Source organism: Giraffa tippelskirchi, chromosome 6 (assembly GCF_054371585.1).
Source record: "Giraffa tippelskirchi isolate mGirTip1 chromosome 6, T2T-mGirTip1v1.2.pri, whole genome shotgun sequence".
In the NCBI taxonomy this organism is placed as follows: Eukaryota; Metazoa; Chordata; class Mammalia; order Artiodactyla; family Giraffidae; genus Giraffa; species Giraffa tippelskirchi.
Window position 1 is genome coordinate 160,527,712 of NC_137280.1, and position 26,912 is coordinate 160,554,623.

The following is a 26,912-nucleotide window of genomic DNA, read 5'->3' on the forward strand; positions in this document are numbered from 1 at the left end:
ATTTCTTTGAACCGTGGCATATTTAAATTTGTTTCATATTTTTCCCTAGCTTTGTTTTATAGTTTATTATTGCTTTCTGTGGAGTTTTTGACTTCCCCCTTTTATATGCCCTTCTTACCAAGTTAGGTCTTCCAGCTGTCTTTTTTGTGCAGTCGAAAAATTGTATCCAGTTCTTTGTGACCCCATGGGCTGCAGCATGCCAGGCTTCCCTGTCCTTCACTATCTCCTGGAGTTTGCTCAAACTCACGTCCGTTGAGCTGATGATGCCATCCAACCATCTCATCCTCTGTTGCCCCCTACTCCTCCTGCCCTCAGTCTTTGCCAGCATCAGGGTATTTTCGAATGAGTCACTCTTCATATCAAGTGGCCAAAGTATTGGAGCTTCAGTATCAGTCCTTCCAGGCTATCTTACATGTGTTGAATGCTGAGTTTAGCTGTGCCAGCTGCTTTCTCCAACTTGCTTCTCACGTGCTTCTTGTGACTGTTTTTACTAACTCCTTAATTTTCTTGATTTCCTGCCCCTTATTTCTTGGATTATGTTTTAGTTTTGTTGTAACATATGTATCCTCAAATACATGAGCAGAAGTATGTGCTAGGTAAACTTCTTGAGCCTTTGAGCCCAGTGAAATTTCATATATTGATTTCTGGCTTATAGGAATTTCTAGATTAAAATAATTTCTTCCTAAGAACTTGTAAGGTATTCTCTTTTAGCTTCCAGAGTAGCTGATGAGAAGTTTGAGGAAAAGAAATTATTTGCCTTTAGGTTAACTTGCTCTTTTTCTCTGAAAGCTTTTTTTAAAAACTCTTGGCATTTTGAATTTCTCATGGCTGTGTCATACCTTGCTTAGCACTTGGTGGGTGGGCCATTTTATTGTGAAGACTTTTTGTCCTTTTTTTTTTTTGAGCTGGTCTACTTCTCGTGCTTGTATGGTTTGTGCATTAATTGAGGACTCCTAGTGGAGGTGTCTAGTGAGTGCTCTGTTAGTTCAGTTCAGTTCAGTCGCTCAGTCGTGTCTCTTTGTGACCCCATGAACCGCAGGACACCAGGCCTCCCTATCCATCACCAGCTACCTGAGTGCACCAAACCCATGTGCATCGAGTCGGTAATGCCATCCAGCCATCTCATCCTCTGTCGTCCCCTTCTCCTCCTGTCCTCAATCTTTCCCAGCATCAGGGTCTTTACAAATGAGTCAGCTCTTCACATCAGGTGGCCAGAATACTGGGGTTTCAGCTTCAACATCAGTCCTTCCAATGAACACCCAGGACTGATCTCCTTTAGGATGGACTGGTTGGATCTCCTTGCAGTCCAAGGGACTCTCAAGAGTCTTCTCCAACACCACAGTTCAAAAGCATCAATTCTTCGGTGTTCAGCTTTCTTTATAGTCCAACTCTCACATCCATACATGACCACTGGAAAAACCAGAGCCTTGACTAGACGGACCTTTGTTGGCAAAGTAATGTCTGTGCTTTTTAATATTCTATCTAGGTTGGTCATAACTTTCCTTGCAAGGAGTAAGCGCCGGACCCATCACTTCATGGCAAATAGATGGGGAAACAATGGAAACAGTGACAGACTTAAATTTCTTGGGCTCCAAAGTCACTGCAGATGGTGACTGCAGCCATGAAGTTAAAAGACGCTCCTTGGAAGAAAAGCTATGACAAACCTAGACAGCGTATTACAAAGCAGATACATTACTTTGTTGACAAAGGTCAAAGCTATTATTTTTCCAGTAGTCATGTATGGATATGAGAGTTGGACCATAAAGAAGGCCGAGTGCTGAAGAATTGATGCTTTTGAACTGCAGTGTTGGAGAAGACTCTTGAGAGTCCCTTGGACTTCAAAGAGATCAAACCAGTCAATCCTCAAGGAAATCAGTCCTGAATATTCGTTGGAAGGACTGATGCTGAAGTTGAAACTCCAGTACTTTGGCCACCTGATGTGAAGAACTGACTCATTAGAAAAGACCTAGATGCTGGGAAAGATTGAAGGCAGGAGGAGAAGGAGATGACAGAGGACGAGATGGTTGGATGGCACCACCGACTCAGTGGACACGAGTTTGAGCAAGCTCTGGGAGATAGTGAAGGACAGGGAAGCCTGGCATGCTGCAGTCCATGGGGTCGCAAAGAGTCAGACACGACTGAGCGACTGTAGAACGAATATGAATATGACAGAGTTTATTTTTGCTAACACTCGAAAAGTTAGGAGAAACTTGAAGAATATCTGAATTTTGGTGATCGTGGGTTAGAAATCTGTTTGTACTAATTCCAGACTCAATTTTTATCTATCTCTATATTCAGTTGAATAAGAAAGGTCTTATAGTGCAGACAGTCATTTTAACACTTTAGGAAGAAAGGGCATTATTAGTCACTGACAGAGTTCCTTAAGGTTCAGAAAAGCTGTCGGCTCTGGAAGGCTGGTTGGAATTAAAAGGTTGTGTAGTTTGTATAGTACATAATGGATGAGCAACTTTAGAATAGGAGGCATCAGACTCTGCACGGAAATCTGAATGAAACTGAAGAAAGGAGAATCAGAGACATGAGCTTCTTATTTTTTAGTGACCCTCTCAGCTAAATACATTAGTCTGGGATACAGCTTTTGGCAGGCATGGGGTTACTAATGTGCTGTCCCCCTTGCAAACTGTCTGAAAGCAAAGAACGACTCTTTATGAATGGAGTAGTTTGATTTAGCAGATGCTTAAGGAACCCAGACAAAAAAGGCTTGGAGACTAGGAAGTAAGCCATGGAAAATTAGCATTTTCCTTTTGATCGGTTCATTTCATGGCCTTCTATATCTTCTTTCTTCTTAGTTTTCAAAAATACTATGTTTAGAATTAGTTCTGTAACTGTTTTGATAAATTTAAGTAGAATATGAATTTTCTCCTTTTTGAGAAGTTTCTAAGGAAAATATGTTGGTTTTTTCCCCCCTTGATGTTTTCAACAGTGTTATCAGTTTGACTCTCTGTGAATATTTAGGGATGAGAGTGTTCAGTCACAAACACGTTCTGACTCATAGAGGACCAGTATGTTTTCAAGTCTTTGCCTGTAACCAGTGTACACTTTATATGCCATTCAAATAAATATTTTTATCTTTAAATTTTTGTGCTATCTTTAAAGATAAATAAACACACACATATATATGTATGTATATTATTTTTCTCTAGAAGAATGACAGTTATGTGGTTTTAACTATTTTCACATTTCATTTATTTTATTAAGTAAATGCAGTATCCTGAAGAACTGCATGTTTTATTTTACTTGATTCAGTCTACATACCAATATTTGGCAACATTAGCCTGATTTCTTTTTTTTTTCTTTTACTCAAGTGAAGTGAATATTTACCAGTTACGGAACTTTTGGTATTGTTCTCCTGTATACGATTTTCAAAGCAAAGTGTGTTACATTTAAAAAGCATTTACTTTTGCCCTTAAAATGTACACTGTTCATCAGAAAATGTGAGCGTATGTGCAGTATCAGTATAGTCCTTGTCCACCTGTGAAAAACCAACTTCAACCACCAGTGTCTACTGCTGGTTACTTAGTGGCATTATATCCATTACAAAGCCTAACAGAGGGCTCTGAAGAGGAAGAGATGCATACTGTTTCATTAAATTTACAGTTGCTTTTTTAACTTAAATTATCTATGCTTTTTGCAATCCTATATTGACTGTCTATTCCTATAGTCAGGATAAGTTGGGTTTGATTGATAAGTTGGGTTTTTGAAGGTTGAAGATTTTGATATATCAGGATTCTTAGAGAGTTCATTTTGTGTTGTAGGGGTAAATCAACACATTTATTGTGTAGCTGCTGTACTTACAGGTCTGTGTCATGTTTCAGGAAAGTATTGAGAAGGACACAGATCCGCGAGAGTTCTGTAGTCCTGTTGGGAAGTAAAAGTCCGGAACATGGAAAATGATGATAAGCAAGCAATATGCGAGATTTAAAGTGAATTTCTAAGTTTAGTGAGGGTAGTAGTAGAAGTCGAGGAAGAGATAGAATAAAGAGGGCTGGAGAATCCAAGGAAAGTTTTCTAGGGGAGAGGGATATTTAACTAGTTTTTAAAAGCGAGTGCATTTTGATTTTTGAGATGATGGATAGAGGCCCTTCTACATGAGGAAAAACTTTGAAAGTTACAGTGAAGGTCATGTTCATTTATCACAGGGACACATGATGCATTTCTTTAAACATAAAGACATATTAAGTCACATTTGGAGTTGTGAATGGTCTTCTGATAGTGAATCTTCTCTGGCAGAGAGGAGGAGTGAATGATTTGGTTGGAGACGTGGTTCAGTGGAAGGGAGGAGGGAGATGTGGGCAACTCGCTGATATTTGGCTTTAAATCAAGGCTGTTGGGTACAGGCAACAAGGAGGAAAAGTGGATGGCGGTATTGGGGAAAATCGTGTAGCATGGAGCAGAGATGGTGATTTCTTTTGTGCACATTCTATCTGTAAGGTATCTCTGCGACATTTATGTCATACTCACTGGCAGTTATAAAGATTTGGAATTTTGAAGGAGAGATTCAGAGATTTTTAGGGAGTGGGTGTGAAATTGTAAGATAAAGGTCTCAGGAAGAACCCTGGGAATAGTCATAATTGAGAAGCAGAAAGAGGTTAAGAGGCCAGTGCAGGAGGTTGAATCAGGATGATGAATGAAGGAGATGGAAGTTGCCACATTATTGGTGGCCTTTACCCATGCTTGTCTTTTCATTCAATTAAGACTTCAAAATTTTTCTTAAAAATTTCTTTTCTTTCCATTTTTTATGGTGTTTTTCTGTTTATTATAGTTGGAAGCTGTGGAGTTGGTGAATATAGTTCCCCCAATCCCACCTATAAGTCCTAGATTTGGGGAAATCCAAAATATTTCTTTGGTGGTTACTCCAGACATTGCAAATGGAGAAATTGGCTTTATTAGCAATCTTCCAATCATTTTGCATGAGCCAGAAGATTTTGCTGCTGAAGTGGTAAGTAGACTTTTTCTTATTGATGGGGCCTAATAAGTTTGAGATAAAGACACTTTTTTGAGGGGAGGGGTCAGGTTAATATAGAGATCTTGAAAAGCTTCACCATTTACAGCAAGCCTTCAGTTTGTAATTTGACTTAAAGTAATTGATGAAATGTGTGATTTTTTTTCATCTTTTTGCATATTCGATAGAATAAAATTAGAATTAATTGCTTACACGAAAAGTAGGATAGTATGATGAGGCTGTTTTCAGCTAGTGCTTGTGACATTTGATAAAGTAATAGCCCAACACAATTTTTTTTTGTTTGTTTTAATTAGCCAAGTCATATGTACCACAAGAATCCTTGACTTTTTCCATTTCCAAGCACTCCTCATGCTTGCCTTGGACAGGATTGGGTGGCATCGTATGTTTGGTGGTGGAGGTGGTGGTGATAAAGTCGTGGATACCAAATCTTAGGAATTATATATATATATGATTTATATGAACATTTCTGGAGACACACACACTGAAGCATGTTCACGTATATGGCACCTCTCCCTGCCTGCCACCTGGTTGAGTTTTCCTGCCGTCTATCTAGAGACCACTCTCACCTTTGACCATGCCGTTCCCTGAGCCACAGTCTGTCCCTAAAGCCCTCTCAAGTTCTCTCACACTTAGATTTGATTTAAACTGGTTTGTGGTTCAGGTTAGGAATGTGAAGAGTTGTTTTTGTTACCAAAGCCTCATGTCAAAATATGGTGACCACAACTTCTTGTGTTTGTATATTTGATTCTGTGAATTGGCAGAGAAGCTCAATTTTTCAAGGTGGTTTTGATTTTGTGTATTTTTCATAATACACTGTTTTCTTCTAAAACCTCAAAAGCATTCAGTTTGTTCTGAAAGAATGGTTTGTTCTTACTCATCTATCTTATAAAGCTGTACATGTACCATTCCATATTTTTCCCTCGAGGGAAATGAGCTTCTAGGAAAAGTTTTGGGCTCCCTGAACCTGTCTTCTTCTCCTCCTGGGATACAGCAGAAAAAGTGAGAATTTCCCTTTGTTCTCTTTGTCCGATTTACAGCCTGGCCACGCCCACTCCCTTGGGGTGAATCAAGGGCTCAGCCCTCTTTTGCTTCTTTTTTTTTTTTTGGAAATCTTTTCTAAGAATCTCACTTTATTGTTAGTCTCCAGCCTTGACCGTTGCTAGCCAAATTAAGAGAGTGGTTAGTGAAGAAAATATCTTCCATGTTTTTCCAGATAGCCTATGTTAAAGGGCAAAGCACAGAGGATACCTTTTTTAGGCATTTAAAAAGAATTGCATATCTACTGTTAAATATTTGTTTATATTCTTTGCTTGGGAAAAACTTCATTATGATCTTCAGTGATCCTTTTCTTAGACATTTTGAAAGTATGCTGGACTCAGATGACACTACCAAATACAATTTGTTTCAGAATTATTATAATAGTTTCCATTTATTAGTTCATGCTATGGGGAGACTCTTTACTCTTCACCACGAACTTGCAAAATAGGGAACCAATAGCTTCATTTCACATGTGGAAATTGAGGTCAGAAAGGTTAAGTAACTTGCCCATGGAAACTCAGAGCCATGATTTGAGTATCAGCATTTGTTTGGCTAGAAGCATTTCTTATTCTTATTTGTATTATTATTTTCTTATTTTGCCCTCTATCACTTTAGGATGCATTTAACCTAACTGTGTACTTGCCAGATTTATTCGCAAAAGCTTGTTTTTCAGTTTGTATTGTGATATTAATTCTTTTTTCAGAGACCCTCTGATGGAGATTTACTCTTTGGCTAAATTGTTCTATGTTTTTCACGGTTCTTTGGCTCTTAAAATGAAGTCTTTTTGTTAAGACAAATCTTAGGATAGGAATATTGTTGGGAGGGGGAAATTTAGTAGGTAAATTTGATTAGCAAAAACTAATATAAAGTAGTTCAGTCTTATAATTGTCATGCTTAGAAAGAAGCTTGTTCACTTGTGCTTGTAATAGCATTTTAATTGTTCACTTCTCTATGCAGAGTGCCTAAACGTTCATTTAACATGTGTCTGTACTAACTGGAAAGCTTAGGTAGTTTGTGAGCATGTATTTCTGTTTTCTTCTCTTTATAAGGTATGCATTCCCTTACATCGGGATGGAACTGATGGCCAGGCTACTGTCTACTGGAGTTTGAAGGCCTCCGGCTTTAGTTCAGAAGCAGTGACCCTGGACGATGTAGGACCGTTTAACGGCTCTGTTGTGTTTTTATCTGGGCAGAGTGACACAACGATCAACATTACCATCAAAGCGGACGACATACCGGAAATGAATGAGACAGTAACACTTTCTCTAGACAGGTAATAATGAATTAAGGTAGCGCTTAGTGACATGTATGTGTTCTTGTTCTCTGAAATAATTTTATTTCTTTTCTCCATGTAAAGTAAGGAGAATAATTCTTTTTCCACGTAAAGTAAAAAGAAAAAAGTAAGTAGATAATGCTCTGCTGATCTGACTTTTCTGTTGTTTTAAGATGGCTTTTGGTTAGATCATAAATACTATGACGTAGTCAACTCTTACCCTGCTACTTTTGTGAAGAAATGTTACATCGAGAATTTAAGGTATTAGATACATCTTAAACGTAGCTAATATGTTGCTATATTCAAAAAATAGGCAGCAATAAATGTAAAGTGTTAGGTTAGGCAGATAGCTCTGCTGGCTTCATTTTCATCAAGTAAGAGGATTAGAACTTTTTTGAGTGACTCAGAAGAAGAGTTAATATTCATACAATGAAATTCTCTTTTTTATATGAAATTTGAATATTGAATAATACTTTTTTTCCAAAGAATAAAAAAATAATACACATTTAAGGGGTATTTTTAAGTGATAGTAAGGATTTACGTAACATTTCTCAAGTAAGTGATTTAGATCAAGAAAATACCAGGATCTCTCAAAGACAATTTTTCAGTAATTCATGAAATTCCAAAAATAAAAAAATATTTTGCTTAATTGGTTTTAATTGAGTTAAAATTAAAACCAGCTTGTCTACCACAGGTCTCTAAATTAAAGTTGATACATATTAAGAAGGCTAATGTGTGATTTGAGGACTTAGGAAAATTTTCATCTTAGAAACAATAAAATTCATAGATGAATTCAGTGGTTCAATAGGTGTTATTTTGTACTATTTTAATCAGAACTGAAGTAGTAATAATCATTTTATGTAACCCCTTATCCTCTCCAAATTTTGCTCTCAGACTCTTACAGGTTTTTCTGTGTTGCTGTATTGTATAAATAAAAACATATTTAATAAACCTTATGAGTAGTTTTCATGTGAAAGAAAAAAATTCAGAATATAGGGAACTAATCTGTTGAATGTCTGCTGTTCATTTTGTTTGCTTTCATAACCACATTGTGTTTCTTTTTTTAAAATAAAAATTAAAACAAAACAACAGCAAAATAAGCAAAGAAACCCAAAAAAGCAAGAACCAAATACTGTGTGCGCATGTGCACACACACACACACACAGAATCTAAATACTTACATTTTTAATATATTTTTTACATTAAATCTTTTGGATAGATATTTCATATGATAAGAAATTAGTGAAATGTAATGAAATGTAAATTGAAAATTATTATTTTTTCACTTAGGTCCCTTTTTTGTTTTAAGTTAGATTTGAGTGCTTTTTAAATCAGTGGACTGTCTTAAAAAGAAACTAAAGAAAAATGAACAGCAGTTATAAACCAAAGAGGCAGTAATCTATAGAGACTTTGTTAATTCAGTTGAGAGTTTCAATTCTGAACTAAACGTGTAGCAAATTCATAAGTGACTATTCTTCATATTCTTTCAAAATAGTCATTTTTAACCTTATATAAATCTTTGAAATTAACTAAATTTAATTTTAAAGTATTTTTTTCTTTCTCTCTTTCCTGTGGGTTAAAGTAGTACGCCAGAAAGTATAAACCACAGGGATGAGGATTTCAGAAGTTATTGATTCCTCTCTTTTCAAGTGGAAGAAATTAGTCCAAATTGATACTAAATTTTTTTAGCTCAATTAGTAACTAGCACATACTTGTATTATCTATATGTGCGTGAACAAATTACAATTCAGTCTTCTACTAAGACATATTGAAATAAATGTGACAATCAAATCCACAATTTAAAGTAAGGTATTTTGTCAAAACCTCCATCTCAAATTTGCAAATTTTTAACAAAACTAAAAGAATGAATGAATGCTAGTGTGATTATAGTAAGTTACAGTAAAATATTGCAAGAAAACACTTTATTCTGATATCATTTGTGATTTTCTTTTAATGTAAAAGTCAAATGAAAATTTTGTATATTTCTGTTAAATAGAGATAAAAGTTGCCCTAGTACTGAATGATTTATGATGCTTTTAATACCATACTAATTAAAAATATTTTTAAGTTCTCTCCAGATCAGAAACAACTTTATTATGCCAGTTAATTTCAGGAAAATTTGTGACATATGTAGAATATATAACTCCTTATTTATGGTATTATTTATTTGACTTGAAAAGTAAAACACTAGGGACTATACATTCTGACATGTTTCTCAAGGCTGTTTAAAAATGCAATACATTGGAAATTTGGAAAAGTGTTTGTATTTCCTGATAGAAAGTTATATTTAAGTAATATTTGTCATAATTAGAAGATGCAGTGACATCTTTTGCTTTTGTAAGTATATTCCTGTGCAAACGATGAAAGGTATATATTTCTCTGCTGATAAGAGTTTTTATTCTTTCCAAGAATAACTGGCTTCAGATCTGAGAATGTGGGGTTTTTATTATTATTTTTTTGAAACCTAATTAAAACTACTAAGTAATTATGAGTCGGGCTGAATGAAATTTGCTCAGCTGCTGGGGTTTTGTGAGCATGCACAGTGCTTGGCAGGCTCTAGCGCCTTGGAGCAGGCCTGGAAAGGAATGTCTTCAATGGGTCTTGACACGCTGGCTAGCCGTGGGGTCATCTTCCCTGAGTGGGAACTGCCGAACCTCTTGCTGGCATTTGTGAATAGCAAAGAACCCAGTGTGCGGAGTTCCCTTCAAGTGAATATGACCAGCTCGTGCGAGGGGGCGGGGGCGGGGGCAGAAAAGAAAGGCTTGCTTTAGCTTTCTTTTTACCCCACCGTTGCCGTTTCTAGCAGTATTAGTGAAGTTTTGGCAAATACTGTCTCCCGTCTCCCTCTCCCCCTCCCCCTCCCTACACACACTGTCTTCTGTGTTGACAGGGTAGAAACTGAAAGGTTTGTCGTATATTTTGGGTAAGTGTACTGAAGAATGTCTGGTTTTGGGTGATTCAACATTTTGCTTTTGCATGCCAATGTTTTGGACAAGGCTTCGGTTCTGCATGACTGCCGGCCCTGGGAAAGTTTGCTTGTCCACCTGCCTGTGCATGCTTTGTGTGTCCATTTATCATCTAATAATAAGCTTATCTGAAGTTTTTTGTTTTGGTATTAATAGTTTCAAATTATGAATACTATTAAGATAGCTGATAAAAATTTGGAGAATTTATGTAATTACATATTTTGAAGAACTTAAAAATTTTAGCTTTCCTGATAGTGTATGTATAACCAAGAAAACAATTAGTGTCCTTTCCTTGTGCAGTTCTTACTTAACATCTTTTATGAATCTTGTGGTTGTTTCACAAAGAATTCAGAAGCAGAGCGCTCATTTCTTCCATTGATTTTTGAGTGCGTTTAAGCAGTTTCTTGCCTGCATTCTCTTAACTGTTGGGTAAAGAACTTTTCAAAACTTTGCCTTTTTTCCAAAAGGGTAGCATTTTTTAAGAAAGCTTAAAAATAAGTTCACTTGTTTAATGCTCAGAATGGAATTTTATATTCACATTCTGATCCTGTTTTTGTCTCAGCTTATATGGACATAGGACATTTTAATTAATAAAAATATTGACGTAAATGAAATATGGGCAAATTTACTATGAAAATCATATTAATAATAGAAAAAGCCTAGCTGTCTTATTATTTTGATTATATCTTCTGTGGCCACTAGTATGCTAGGTATTGGTTGGCAGATTTCCAAAAACTGGGGAAGGATGTTAATTCAGATTCTCTGTTACACAGGAAATGTGTTGTTCTTTCTACATATTAATTGTGGCTGCATTGTAATTTTGAGGTTTGATCAGGGTACTTTTTGATTCAATAGAACGTGACATTTGGAAAGGTTTAGAAGAGCTTGCGGGATTGAGAATTCTCAAAGAGTATGCTGGCTTTTAAACCCTCAGAGCCTTACAGTTCTAGTCCCTTTGATCATTTTAATTATAGGCTGAACATAAAAACCAGAAATAAAAAAAACATCTTGTTTTAATATGTTCTTTTGAGATTTGTATAGGAATTGCTATAGCATATGATATATTTCAGATCCATTCTATTCTATTTTTTTCATGATGTCCTACTTTTTCTTTTATTATAAAAGAAATATTATTTATTTATATTTATTATTTATAATATTTCTTTTATAATAAAAGAAAAAGCATAAGGTTAAAGTCAGGGTGAACAGAAGCCTACTGAAGGTCATGAAATATTTCTAAAATCTAATCACAACTTTGTTTTTGGTCATTGTGTCTTGCTTTAGTCCAAGCAGTTGTCCAACTTGTATTCAATTAGTATAATCTTATGTAATGAGTTTTTAAAAAACAAATTCAAGTGTATGTAAAATTTAAGCAATTTTATTTAAATTACTTTAAAACTATATATTACAAGTTAAATTTCTCTAAAACTGGAAACAAGTCTATAAATTTGATACTACTTTATAAAATATATTTAAACTTTCAATTACTGTATTTTTAGCATACATATGCAGTGTTTGTTTTCAATCAAATATAAAAGATACAATGAATTCAGAAAGAGAAGTTCTCCCATAAGTGTAATCAGTGAAACTGTTTGATCTTACGTGATTTTAATATACTTAAATTCAGTTTAAGGTTTAACTTCTAGTAACCTTCATATGCATTATCTGAAAGTGTTACAAATATTGTAAGTAAGACTTCAAACAGAAGTAAGTCTATAGATAGTGGATACTTTTCCGCCCACTGTTTTCTCCAGGGTCAGTGTGGAAAACCAAGTGCTGAAATCTGGATATACAAGCCGTGACTTAATTATTTTGGAAAATGATGATCCTGGAGGAGTTTTTGAATTTTCTCCTGCTTCCAGAGGACCCTATATTGTAAAAGTAAGTATGAAAGAAACTTCAATCTGTTCTGTACTCACAACCTCAGAAGAGCAATTTCAAAGGATTTGAACTTTTGTGGACTTTTTTCCCTATCCTTTTTATGGTACTTTACTGGCAAGAACATAGTCATCATCATTATTATTGGTATAATCATATAGATAACATATAATTAGGGTCTGTTATGTTCTAGTCACTGTTCTAAGCAGTCTGTGCTATATTTCAGTGTGAAAGAGACACATTGGCACTTCTAGCTGAGCTTTACACAAATTGCTTAAAGTTGTGATGCAAACCTGTTCAGTTTGAATTCAGAGTGTGGGATTATTTCTTTTAATACAGTTTTGAAAAAGTACTTTCCATTTACAGTTATTGCAAAATATTGGCTATATTCCCCATGCTGTACAGTTTGTCCTTGAGCCTCTCTTGTACCCAGTAGTTTGGACCTCCTATCCCCGACCCCTCTGTTGCCCTCACTCCACTAGTAACTGCTAGTTCTCTGTATATGAGCCTGCTTCTTTTTTGTTATATTCACTAGTTTGTTGTATTTTTAGATTCCACATTTAAGTGATATCATACATTATTTGTCTTTCTCTGTCTGACTTATTTCACTTAGCATAATGCCCTCTAAGCCCATTCATGTTGTGTGTTAGTTGCTCAGTTGTGTCCCACTCTTTGTGACCCCATGGACTGTAGCCCACCAGGTTCCTCTCTCCTTGGGATTTTCCAGGCAAGAATACTGGAGCGGGTTGCCTTCCCTTCTCCAGGGGATCTTCTTGACAGGGATTGAACCTGGGTCTCCTGCGTTGCAGGCAGATTCTTTATCATCTGAGCCACCAGGGAAGCCATTTGGCAAATGGCAAAATTTCTTTCTTTTTGATGACTGAGTAGTATTCCATTCACACACACACACACACACATCATATGTTTACCATTCATCTGTTGAGGGACACTTTTGTTGCTTTTGTATCTTAGCAATTATAAATAATGCTTCCATGAACATTCGGGTGCATGTATCTTTTTGAATTTCGTCAATTTTTTTTTTTTAAGGAGGGAGAATCTGTAGAGCTCCACATCATGCGATATAGGGGAGCACTGGTTAAGCAGTTTCTTCACTATCGAATAGAGCCAAGAGATAGCAATGAATTCTATGGCAACACAGGAGTACTGGAATTTAAACCTGGGGAGAGGGAGATTGTAATCACGTTGCTGACAAGATTGGATGGGATACCAGAGGTATGGGATTTTATTTTTTTCTTGTGCCTTTGTGGAAAGTTGATAGTATCTAGTATGTTATGAATATAAATAGTTTGAACGTTGGCAAGGAAATACAGGAAAGGAGGCAGGCAGGAAAAGATAAAGGAAGTACTTATGTTAGGAAACTAAAAATACAAGCTTCAAAAACAAAGTAAGACTCATACCAATTTGAATTGTCCATTCTTACATAAAATGATAGCAGACAATCTGAAACTTGTTAGTTTTTGTCTCCTTGTAGCTTTATATATTTTAAACATTGTTTTATATAATCTGTATTGACTGAACTTTCAGGATATGGTTTCAAACTGAAGAAATTTTTCTGTAAAATTACTCTTTTAAAGAAAATAAACTTAAGTTTTAAGTATATTAAGAGAACCATATATTGTTCCATTATGTATGTACATCATTGCATATGTAGCTTTTAAATTAATTCAATTTTATTAGTTTAAATGATTGGAACATCAGTGATAAGACCCAGGCTCCTTACTGTTTTAATGTAGCAACATGATTTGTCTTTTCCATTTTTGAATAATATATATTTACATCTGATATCTCTCTTAATTGATGGAAAAATGTTAAAAATTAAAAAAAAATCAGCTTTGTTTTTTTCAGTGAGTTCATTGTAGTGAAAAATTGATGGTATTAATATTCTTGAATATGTATTTTTACTTGCTCTGAAATTTTCAACTTTTATTATTTTCCTAATTTGACATGCTCACTTTAGTTGGATGAACATTATTGGGTGGTCCTCACCAGCCACGGTGAACGGGAAAGCAAGTTGGGAAGTACTACGGTTGTCAACATAACGATTCTAAAAAATGATGATCCTCATGGAATTATAGAATTTGTTTCTGATGATCTAATTGTTATGATAAATGAAAGTAAAGGAGACGATACCTATAGTGGTAATTTATTCTACTTCTTATATTCCATTAGTGTTTACTGAAGAAGAATTTGCCATTTTTTAAATTTATTTCTTTAGTAGATAGTTATTTTTAGTTGTCCAGCTGCTTAGAAATTACACATGATGCAGAAATTAGTGTTTTAAAAATCGTGTTTAAGATTGTATCTTACGTAGTATTGTGATGATGATGACTCAGACGGTAAAGAATCTGCCTGCAGTGCAGGAGACCTGGGTTCAGTCCCTGGGTTGGGAAGATCCACTGGAGAAGGGTATGGCCACCCACTCCATTATTTTTGCCTGGAGAATTCCATGGACAGAGGAGCTTGGTGGGCTACAGTCCATGGGGTTGCAAAGAGTCAGATACGATTGAGTGGCTAACACATACATTGTGATGATACTAACGACTTCAGTTATATTTTGATTTCCATTAACCATATGCAGTAGAACTCAAACATTCAAAAGAATGAGTTGAGTCAAATAGGAAAAGCTGTGAAACTGAGAGTTACATCTGGGGAACTCTTGCAGTGGCATGAAATGAGATGTAGTTTATCTTTAGAGCCATGTCTGTCTGGATAAGAAAATCGCTTTTGCGTGTGCAGCTTTCTCTGACTCTCTTTAGCAAATACCCTTATAGGACTTTGTGATAGATGTACCTAGTCACCATTCTCTTCCATGTGCTGAGTGACTTTTAAGATCTCAGACTGTGGTAGCAAAGACTGAGTCCCTTTATTTTATCAATTGTATAGCTATAGAGGAAAGACTGGGTTAATTTATATATACCTTGAGGCTGGGCTAAGCAAATAATTGATTTTTATTGAAAAGGGGGCTTATTTTTACTTTGCTTTGATCAATTTCTTTACTCATTTTAAAATTGTTTACTATGTGATCTTATATGTTATACCCATTTGTATTTCACAGCTGTTTATGGTGTAATAAGAAATCGAGGCAACTTTGGTGATGTTAATGTATCATGGGTTGTTAGTCCAGATTTTACGCAAGATGTGTTTCCAATCCGAGCGACTATTTTCTTTGGAGACCAGGAATTTTTAAAAAATATCACCATTTATTCCCTTCCAGATGAGGTAAATGTTACATATTTAACTCGTTTTGTTGTTTAATAGTTATTTTTTAATTGAATATTAAACATCTGGTAATTTACTTTGCCATGAGAGTGTGTGATAAAGAACTCAGGTATAATGTCTTGACTGTAAAGCAAAGTAATTCCCAGGTGGCTCAGTGGTAAAGAATCTGCCTACCAATTCAGGAGATGCCAGAGATGCCAGTTTGATCCCTGGATCGGGAAGATCCCCTGGAATAGGAAATGATAACCCTGTTCTGTGTTCTTGCTGGCAAAATCCCATGGACAGAGGAGGCTGGTGGGCGATAGCTGGTGAGGTCACAGAGTCGGACATGACTGAGTGACTGAGCGCACACACACACATAAGACAAAGTAGAAATGTTATTTTTGGTTCCCCTACAGGCATGTTTAACTTTTAGAACTGATAGTAGCTGGTGACACCGCCTAGTTGTCAAATATCAGAGAGTCACGCTTGTGAGAGAGGTTGTCAAGCGCTTGGTTTGTACTTAAGGCCCTTTGAGAATGAGAGCGCGATCTACTGAGTACACTAGGGTGCCTGCAGATTCAGGACATTGGTCCAGGTGGATGGTGGACTCAGCACAATGCAGAGAAAACACTTAGTAATAACGGAATGGACCTGTCTGAGGGGAACTGCACTTCAAATAGGTATGGAAGCCTGTCTCCTTTTTCCCTCACACTCCTGCCTCCAGAGACAAAATTCCAGCACTCTTCCGTTTTAGGATGCGGAGAAGACCAAGTCACACGGACGAAGAGAAAGCGAAACAGAGTCCACGTGGGGAGGCATGTAGGCTCAGAGCTGTGGGGAGTCTCACCTTGTTAGGGCAGGGGAACGAGGTCTTCTGTGACACACTTCCGTGAAACTTAAGTAAGGTTTATAAGGGGCCTTTGAAAGCTAACTGAACCTTTGTTACTATTAAGATTTCTGTTCTAAATGTGTCCAAAGGTTATTTTTCTGTTCCACTGTTTTCCCTTAAAAACAACATATAGCCCATTTTCTTACAGAAAAAAAAAACTTAAGCTATGTAGTATTTCTCTTTTTAACTTGGCGTAAAGCAAAAATGCCTCTGTTTCCTTTACGTTTTATAGTGAGTCAGAATAAGGTGGCCGTTTGGATGAATGTATGTTGAAGTTTTGAAGGGTTCTGATTCTTACTTGAATAATGTAGGGTGGTTCTGCTCAGAAGTGGAAATGAACATTAATACTATTATTAGTAAAGATATTTTTTAACAAAAGATGAAACAATTTAGGTATATGTAGTGGAATTATTTGTACAGATTGCCTGACTAAAAAGCATGTGTAACATTTTTCCAAAAGATTCCAGAGGAAATGGAGGAATTTACCATTATCCTACTTAATGCCACTGGAGGAGCTAAACTAGGAAATAAAACTACTGCTACTCTGAGGATTAGAAGAAATGATGACCCCATTTATTTTGCAGGTGGTATTGCTTTCTTATTTGAGTGAGTTCACATCTTTCTTGAACAGTGTAAGGATGCTTCTTTCAATAATTGCTTTAAGTGAACATTTTCAACAAAGCATGATTGATACATGTGTAGATAGGATTTCATAATTTGATCATTATTCAATCTCTTTGACATTTTAACAAATATTTTTAAGAATGCTGAAGGAAAAATTAAGTACTGTTTTGTTAGCTTTGTTTTCTCTCCCTTTTAAATTTCGAGGTATTTTCTTTCCTTTGTGCAAAAATGAACACTTTTCCATGTAACCTCTTTCAGTACACAGGGAAGTACTGAAGACAGGTCAGGGTTTGCGTATTGTGCTTAATCAATGGTTACTTGCTATAATTACTGTTAATTTTGTGGACATATAAATTAACATGTAAATTAAGGTTTCCTCATTTTTCCCACTTGAATGCTTTCTTCACAACTGTCTTTGCCACTGGAGACATCTTTTAGTTTTATTTGGTATCTAATTTATTGGTGTCTTATTCTTCCTTAAATCATTTTTGCAAGCTGTTCAATTTACAGCTATAGAACTCTTAAACCTCTTGAATTTTATCGATTTATGTTTTAACCTTCAGTTAACATGTACTTAATGAATTAGTCCTGTGTTCAGTCTTCTGTTAAGCCTGTAGAAGATGTGGAAGGTATCTGGGCCTATTTTCAAAAAAAATTTATGGTCCAAGCTTGGAAATGAAGTCTATGAAACAGTAAGCAGAGGATTCCAGATAGTATATAGTTTACTGACAAATTGGGAGGTGCAGACAATGGATTTTGTAGGAATCAAGGCAAGAGGAAGGCCACTGACTCAAAGTAATCAGAGGAGACCTCATGCAGGCATTGGAATCGTAACTCTCTTTCAGCATAGACTCAGTGGAGGGCATTTCTCATGGGGGGGCAGGGAGAAACATATGTGATCTGATCATATGTAGATGGAATCAGAAAAGCTCAGATGTTCCTTCTTTTCTTTGTGAATATTTTAGAGCCTCGTGTTGTGAGGGTTCGGGAAGGTGAGACTGCTGACTTTAAAGTTGTCAGAAATGGATCTGTTGATGTTCCCTGCACCGTCCAGTATGCTACCATGGATGGGAAGGCTACCGCCAGAGAGGGAGACTTTGTTCCCGTTGAAAAAGGAGAAATGCTTGTTTTTGCAGTTGGAACCAGAGAGCAGAACATATCTGTATTCATTAAGGAAGATGATATCCCAGAAACAGATGAGCCCTTTTATATAATCCTCTTTAACTCAACAGGTAAATAAATTATATTTATGGCAGATCTGTTGTTTCACTTCTTTTACGAGATGACATTAAATACTTCACTGTCACCTGTGAATGTTCAAGAGCAAAATTGTTTCACTGATTTCTTGAGGGAAGGGGTGAAAGAATACATGTGTTGAAATTTTGTGTACCTGGTATACCCTATGTCATTATTTTTAATCTTTTTTCACAAATAGCAAACATAGAAAATTATGTTATTATGTGAGGAATAGAAATCTTCTAGCTGAAACTACCCGAAGTCTTTTCTAGTCACTCAAGGACTTAGGGCATTATCGTTCTGTAGACTTTTCCCTCCTACCAGGGCACTGGGCATAGTGGTTGGGAAGCTGTATTCTGCAGGTGACTGAGCCCAACTGACTGATAATTCTCTGTATTTATAGTCACAGTATGTGACAGTTTGCAAGGGGAAAAGATAGACTTTTCCTTCTTCTTTATACTATAACTGAAGCAGAATGTTTTGACTCTTCTTTAGTAAATTAGAGGGGCTATAGCTTCTTTTGGTAATTGTTTTATTCTAAGAGTTACAGAGAGCTATTTTTCCTTAATCTTTTCTAGTAAGTTGAAGACATGATACTCTATCACCCCTGATTATGCAAGTGCGTTTTTTCTTATATACAAGGACATTTTCCTACGTAACCACAATATAACCATTAAAATCAGGAGATTAATACAATCATTGCCTCAGACCCCATTCAGATCTCTCCAGTTTTCCCATCAGTGTCCTTTCGAGCAAAATGATCCTTTCCCAGATCATGCATTGCGTTTAATTGCTGTGTAATTAATTTAATTACACATTTAATCTCTTCAGTCTGAAATACCCAGTCTTTCCTTGACTTACGTGACCTTTATAGTATGGAAGATTACAGGGCAGTTATTTTGTCAAATGTCCTTCATTTTGGTTGGTTTGATGTTCCTCATTATTAGATTCAGGTTTTGCATCCTTGGCAGGAATTTCATAGAAGAATTCTGTGTTCTCATCACATCCCTTCCGTTGGCACAGATTTCTATTTCGTCCCTTTACTGCCAGGTCTACTGTGACCACAATTTAGGCGGTGATTGCCAGGCTTCTCTACTGTACTTTTTGTTCCTTTGTTTTTAATACAAGTTTTGTGGGGAAAGTACTTTAAAACTACATAACTATCTTGTTACTCATCAAACTTTCAATTTTTTCATTGACATTTATTTATCAGTATGAACTTACGATTTCTATTAATGCAGTGGGTTATATTTCACTATCATTATTTACTTTGATGGTTGAATTGTCCCAGATTGGCTAGGGGTGGTCTGTTAAAGTGACTTTCTTGTCTTTTTGACATGTTCCTATTATTCTTTGAGCATTTTCTTACTTCCTGGCACAGCGAGCTGTTCCACACTGATCTGGTACTTTTCCTGTCAAAACCCTGAAATCAGTCATTTGTTTCAAGAAGCCCTGACTCCTTTCAGTGTAGAATGCTGTTTAGAAAACAGAACCTCAATATTAGATGTGCTAATTGCTTGTTAGGCATTTCTCCTCCTAGGCCCTCTTTCAGAGATAGGGAATGCATGTATGTCTGTATGCATTTATGTACTGGTTCAGCCACCAAGTTTGTTTAGGTTTTTCTGTAAAGTTACGGAAAAACATGAAAGAACTTTCTGACCGTCCCTATATATATTTGTCGTTGTTATGTAGTCGCTAAGTTGTGTTTGACTCTTTGTGACCCCATGGACTATAGCCTGCCAGACTCCTCTGTCCAAGAGATTTTCCAGGCAGGAATACTGGAGAGGGTTGCCATTTCCTTCTCCGGGGGATCTTCCTGACCCAGGAATCGAACCCATGTCTCCTGCCTTGGCAAGTGGATTCTTTACCTCAGAGCCACCAGGAAAGCCCCTCAATATATATACACACGCATTAACATCTGTAGTTCTGTACCCAGCTGTATATATTGAAGGCCGTTGTATCTAGTATCACTGGGCTTGTTGTAGTTTTCTCTGTTTTCCTATTTATCCCTCTGTCCTCTGATAATGAGATATCCAGCTCCCTTTATCTTTATTATTTTTTAAATTGATTGATTTATTATAATTGGAGGCTAATTACTTTACAATATTGTGGTGGTTTTGATTCATTGACATGAATCAGCCACGAGTATACATGTGTACCCCCATCCTGAACCCCCCCACCTCCCTCCCCACCCCATCCCTCTGGGTTGTCCCAGTGCACCGGCTTTGAGTGCCCTGTTTCATGCATCGAACTTGGACTGGTCATCTGTTTCACATATGGTAATATACATGTTTCAGTGCTAGTCTCTCAAATCATCCCACCCTCGCTTTCTCCCACAGAGTCCAAAATTCTGTTCTTTACATCTGTGTCTCTTTTGCTGTCTTGCATATAAGGTTAACTGTGTGGATCACAATAGACTGTGGAAAACTCTGAAAGAGATGGGAATACCAGACCACCTGACCTGCCTCTTGAGAAACCTGTATGCAGGTCAGGAGGCAGCAGTTAGAACTGGACATGGAACAACAGACTGGTTCCAAATAGGAAAAGGAGTACGTCAAGGCTGTATATTGTCACCCTGCTTATTTAACTTATATGCAGAGCACATCATGAGACACGCTGGGCTGGATGAAGCACAAGCTGGAATCAGTATTGCCGGGAGAAATATCAATAACCTCAGATATGCAGATGACACCACCATTATGACAGAAAGTGAAGAACTAAAGAGCCTCTTGATGAAAGTGAAAGAGGAGAGTGAAAAAGTTGGCTTAAAGCTCAACATTCAGAAAACTAAGATCATGCAATCCGGTCCCATCACTTCATGGCAGATAGATGGGGAAACAGTGGAAACAGTGGCTGACTTTATTTTTGGGGGCTCCAAAATCACTGCAGATGGTGACTGCAGCCATGAAATTAAAAGACGCTTACTCCTTGGAAGGAAAGTTATGACCAACCTAGACAGCATATTAAAAAGCAGAGACATCACTTTGCCAGCAAAGGTCCGTCTAGTCAAGGCTATGGTTTTTCCATTGGTCATGTATGGATGTGAGAATTGGACTATAAAGAAAGCTGAGCGCCAAAGAATTGATGCTTTTGAAGTGTGGTGTTGGAAAAGAGTCTTGAGAGTCCCTTGGACTGCAAGGAGATCCAACCAGTCCATCCTAAAGGAGATCAGTCCTGGGTGTTCACTGGAAGGACTGATGTTGAAGCTGAAACGCCAATACTTTGGCCACCTGATGCGAAGAGCTGACTCATTTGAAAAGACCCTGATGCTGGGAAAGATGGAGGGCAGGAGGAGAAGGGGATGATAGAGGATGAGATGGTTGGATGGCATCACCTACTCAATGACATGGGTTTGGGTAGATTCCGGGAGTTGGTGATGGACAGGGAGGCCTGGCATGCTGTGGTAATGGGGTCGCAAAGAGTCGGACACGACTGAGTGACTGAACTGATATAAGGTTGTTGTTACCATCTTTCTAAATTCCATATATATGCTTTAATCTACTGTATTGGTGTTATTCTTTCTGACTTACTTCACTCTGTATGATAGGCTCCAATTTCATCCACTTCGTTAGAAGTAACTCAAATGTGTTCTTTTTATAGCTGAGTAATATTCCATTGTGTATATGTACCACAGCTTTCTCATCCATTCATCTGCTGATGGACTTGTAGGTTGCTTCAGTGTCCTAGTTATTGTAAACAGTGCTGCGATGAACATTGGGGTACACGTGTCTCTTTCGATTCTGGTCTCCTCAGTGTAGTATGGTTAAGTACAGCTGTATATTTATATAAATTACTTACAATGGGCTGCTGTGCCACACATGTCTGTTTCTCTAAGTTTAGTTTTAGGTGTTGTCCTCATCTAATTTGCAAAGTTTTATTTGTATCCGTTCAGTAAACTTGCATTAATACCAGTGACTGAGCCTCTGCCCTGCTAGGAGATGAAGTTGATTAAGAAGCATTTGTCCAAGTAATTATAGTGAATTGTGTGTGTGTGTATGTGTGAGTGTGCGTATGTGTCAGTATGTATGTGTTAGTATAATGTGATAATCACTGTGTTAGATGGACAAAGTGTGAAGTGGTGTAGGAACACAGCAGAGATGCACTTAACTTGGGAATTCAAGGAAACATTCCCAGAAAGAGTTGTTGCTTGAGCTGAGTCCTGAGGAGTGATGAAAGGTGAATAAAGATGAGGAAGACTTTTGCTTACAAAGGTGACAGCTGCAGTGGAGAGTAAAAGCTATGGACCTCAAGGGACTGGTGAGAAGAGACCTAATTTATTGGCTGTTACAGTGCTAACAGGCTGTGGAAAGAATTGGAGTAGAAAGAAATCATGTTCAGCATCATAAAGATGCTTTGTTCTGTGTATGACCAGATCAAACTCTGCTATGTAAAGGCAGAGATCAAAAGGGAAGTACTTAAGCCAGTGATTCTAATTAATATCTTAATGTATCCTTTCATTCAATATTTTTTATGAAATGAATCTACCTCAACATTTTGAAATTTGATAAAGCTGTGTTTTAAATTTCTAATTAAACTATTGAAGTGATATTCCTATTATAAAAATATCATGTATATTTTTCAGTAAAGTAGTTCTTCTGTAATTAAACATTTCCTCAGAGACAAGTCATAGTAAACTTATTTAAGCATCTCTTTCTCTCATTTATTTATGACCTTCGATGAGGAAATTCTTCCTGGAATTTGAACCTTATTACAAGCTGTTTCTTAGTTTAAAAATACAGATTTAACAGTAAGTTAGGTACTTTTTTGTTATTTTGACTTCTCCATTTTTAATTTAGGTGATACGGTTGTATATCCATATGGAATAGCTACAGTGATAATTGAAGCTAATGATGACCCAAATGGTATTTTTTCTTTGGAGCCCATAGACAAAGCAGTCGAAGAAGGAAAGACTAATTTATTTTGGTAAGCATATTCACATAAGGCAAATTGAAAGTTGAATAAAGTAAAATAAAATCTTTACATATGCAAAAATTTGAAACATTGTTAATCTTTCAAAATTAAAAAATATGCCTATGAATGGAATAATTTTAGAGTTGGTTGTCTGATTAAATTGTAAACTTCTTTATGCTGTTTTTCACTTGTTAAAAAAAAACTCTTGACACTTTAGATGGTAAGAGAAATTATTCTTTTTACCCTCCTTAACCCCAACTTTTGTTCCTCATCAGAACACAGAGACTTGAATTATCCAAGGTCTTCTGGAACTCTTCTCTCAAGTGTTACGTACCTACCCTTGCCCTGGGCTTTGCTTTTGAAGAACTTTTGTCAATTCTCGTCCAAATATTTTTGATTGAATTTATCTTAGAAGTTATCTATTAGTTCAGATTTCTAAGACTATGATTTTTAAGCATTCTTGTCTTTATTATTTAAGGTTCTACTTCATTTGTCCTTTTCCATGAGATTCTTCATGGTTGCTCAGTAAGAACTGGCTGGCTGGTTTATATTAAAGATGATAAACAGACAAAGTATATTTCTGAGATAATACAGAAAGTTCTCATTAGAGTTAGATTTGCCACTTCTGCATTTTTCATAAGAAATAATTTTCTTTTGCTTTGTTTATAGGATTTTGAGGCACCAGGGACTCTTTGGCAATGCGTCTGTGGCTTGGCGGCTCTTTCAGAATGATTCTGCTTTGCAACCTGGACAAGAGTTCTATGAAACTTCAGGGACTGTTAACTTTCTGGATGGAGAAGGAGCCAAACCAATAATTCTCCATGCTTTTCCAGACAAAATTCCTGAATTCAACGAGTTTTATGTTTTAAAGCTTGTAAACGTTTCAGGTGCAGTGTTTTCCCATCTATTTTATTTTACCACTAAAGTTTAATATTTTATGCTGAAATAACTGCAGCTAGGTAGAAAATGCACCTAATGAAGTTTTATGGATGGAAACTTATTTTCATACTCAAACTTGTAAATGAATTTTTTCCCCCACACCAAATTGAGTATCTCAAACAAAACAGTAATAGACAATAGGAAGTACAGTTTCATGGTAGCTTAAAAAGCTTGGTCTTTGTACCATAATTTAAATAATAATCAATGTCCCCATCAATTTTGGTTTTAAGCATGGGAATTAAGCTTTTCTAGTTAATAGCCTCTTTTCAGACTCAGCTGGTTGTTAATGAAATTACAATGAATACCCTTGAAAATGTGGTGAAAGCTATATGGTGACACTATGTGCATTGATCAACAAGTAAAGTACTTAATGAGAAGTTTGGTAAACAAATTCCTTTTGCCTTCACTTTATACTGGAAAGTATTTTCAGTTCTGATATTTCATTCTGATTTCATTACAGGTGGGTCCCCAGGTCCTGGGGGCCAGCTGGCAGCAACCAACCTCCAGGTGACAGTAATGATTCCATTCAATGATGATCCCTTTGGAGTTTTCGTCTTGCATCCAGAGTGCCTAGAGAGAGAAGTGGCGGAAGATGTCCTCTCGGAAGATGTTATGTCTTATATCACCAACTTTACTGTTCTGAGACAGCAGGGTGCCTTTGGTGATGTTCGAGTAGGCTGGGAAATATTGTCTAGTGAGTTCACTGCTGGTTTGCCTCCAGTGATAGATTTTTTGCTGGCTGGAATTTTTCCCAGCACCGTGCATTCACAGCCACACATGAGGCGTCACCATAGTGGAACAGATGCTTTGTACTTCAGTGGACTGGAGGGTGCATTTGGAACTGTTAATCCAAAATACCATCCCTCGAGGAACAACTCAATTGCCAGCTTTACATTTTCAGCTTGGGTAATGCCCAATGCCAATACAAACGGATTTGTTATAGCAAAGGATGATGGTAATGGAGGCATCTACTATGGGGTAAAAATTCACACAAATGAATCTCACGTGACACTTTCCCTCCATTACAAAACTCTGGGTTCCAATGCTACGTATGTTGCCAAGACCACTGTCATGAAATATTTGGAAGAAAATGTTTGGCTGCATCTTCTAATTGTCCTGGATGATGGTATAATTGAATTCTACCTTGATGGAAATGCAATGCCCAGAGGAATCAAGAGTCTGAAAGGAGAAGCCATTACTGATGGTGGGTGTCATCTCCACAATTAGGACCCTGAATTTTGAGTTTTGAAAAATTTTGACTTCTTAAAAGCCTCACAGGTATTTCTGGGGAGAGGGGAGGAGAGAGTGAGATGTATGGAGAGAGTAACATGGAAACTTATGCTACCGTATGTAAAATAGATAGCCAATGGGAATTTGCTGTATGTCTCAAGGAACTCAAATAGGGGCTCTGTATCAACCTAGAGGGGTGGGATGTGAGGGAGATAGGAGGGAGGTTCAAGAGAGAGAGGACTTACGTATACGTGTGGCTGATTCATGTTGGTGTTTGACAGAAAACAACAAAATTCTGTAAAGCAATTTTCCCTCAATCAAAAAAAAAAAAAAAGGCCTAGCAAGTATTTAAAAATCTGCTTGGTGTTTTGGTTTATAATTTCTTTTAAATAAAACTATGTGTCTACCAAGACCATAAATTTTGTGCTGGGTACTGTAGAAATGAATTGGGCAGAGATTCTGCCTTTGAAGGTAGCTGAAATAGGCTTTGGGAGAAAGGTATGCAAACAGATCACTTCAACACATGGTAGGAAGAAAGAAAAAAGTTACCAAGTAGAAACATTTATTCCTCTTGTGGTCCTAGGAGAGTTGGGCATGATATTCCAGGTAGAGAAAAGAACAAAGGTGTGGAAATATGAAACAGAATATTGCATCTGGGGAAACTGCTACCAGCTCAGTATTTCTGGAGGTAGAGTATGGTGGAGATAAGATTAAAGAGGAGTCAAAAGAAAATTATATTAAGCAATCTAGCAATTACAGAGGTTTCGAGTAACAGGAGTTAAAGTGGTGAATTCTATGGTGTGCTTTATAGAGAGGATCTTTGTTGTCTTTAAGCTGGACCACAGTGTGCTGTTTCCTTGAGAAACACACTTGTGTGTGTGTTTTTACCCAAATATCACTTATCTCTATTGTAATAACAGTTCCCTCCCAGTCCCTCTATCCTGTGATTTGGTTCTGTTTTTTTTTTTAGGAGGAAAATAGAACAGAGCTTGTATGATATCTTAACAGATTATCTTTCCTTCTGAACTTCCTGCATTAGCTATCTGGTTGTATTTTTCCTTTCCTACTAGAAAAAAAGATGGGCAAAAGAAAACATATACACACTACTGATTTCAACCTCAAGAACTATGCTTACAGTGCTCTCTGGCATTAAATTATTATCTTTTGATCGTGAATATATATGTATGTTTTTTTTTTTTTTTTAAATGGCATAGTATTCATGGGTTTACATGTGTTCCCCTTCCTGGACCCCCCACCCACCTCCCTCCCCATCCCATCCCTCTGGGTCATCCCATTGCCCCGGCCCTGAGCCCTTGTCTCATGCATTCTCCACACTGTTCTCCATAGTGGCTGTACTAGTTTGCATTCCCACCAACAGTGTAAGAGGGTTCCTTTTTCTCCACACCCTCTCCGGCATTTATTGCTTGTAGACTTTTGGATAGCAGCCATTCTGACTGGTGTGAAATGATACAATGTGCAAATCAAAACCACAATGAGGTATCATTTCACACCAGTCATATGTATGTTTGTTAACGTTGATGTTTTTGGGTGACCGCATGGTGGTAGAATGAGAATGGGAAAGACTGGGGAAAGGAAGAGCTGGTGTTTCTTTTCTCTGTGTAGCTTGCTGCAAGGAACTTACGTTGTTTATTTAATTTGTAACTTAAAATGAAGAAAGTGTATATATATATTTAGGTTATGAATGAAATGCAGGGTATTATAAGT

General features: G+C 36.8%; 1 protein-coding gene across 1 annotated transcript in view; it reads left to right on the plus strand.

Annotated features, from left to right (window-relative positions):
* The window catches only part of ADGRV1 (adhesion G protein-coupled receptor V1), a 537,185-nt gene that overhangs the window by 43,261 nt on the left and 467,012 nt on the right, over positions 1-26,912 (plus strand). The window contains exons 10-20 of the mRNA XM_081504948.1: positions 4,781-4,957; positions 7,069-7,292; positions 12,013-12,139; positions 13,184-13,369; positions 14,115-14,295; positions 15,213-15,376; positions 16,708-16,831; positions 17,837-18,103; positions 22,904-23,030; positions 23,688-23,905; positions 24,418-25,161. Coding sequence (XP_081361074.1) covers positions 4,781-4,957; positions 7,069-7,292; positions 12,013-12,139; positions 13,184-13,369; positions 14,115-14,295; positions 15,213-15,376; positions 16,708-16,831; positions 17,837-18,103; positions 22,904-23,030; positions 23,688-23,905; positions 24,418-25,161 — 2,539 coding nt within the window. The remainder of the gene's footprint in view (positions 1-4,780; positions 4,958-7,068; positions 7,293-12,012; positions 12,140-13,183; positions 13,370-14,114; positions 14,296-15,212; positions 15,377-16,707; positions 16,832-17,836; positions 18,104-22,903; positions 23,031-23,687; positions 23,906-24,417; positions 25,162-26,912) is intronic.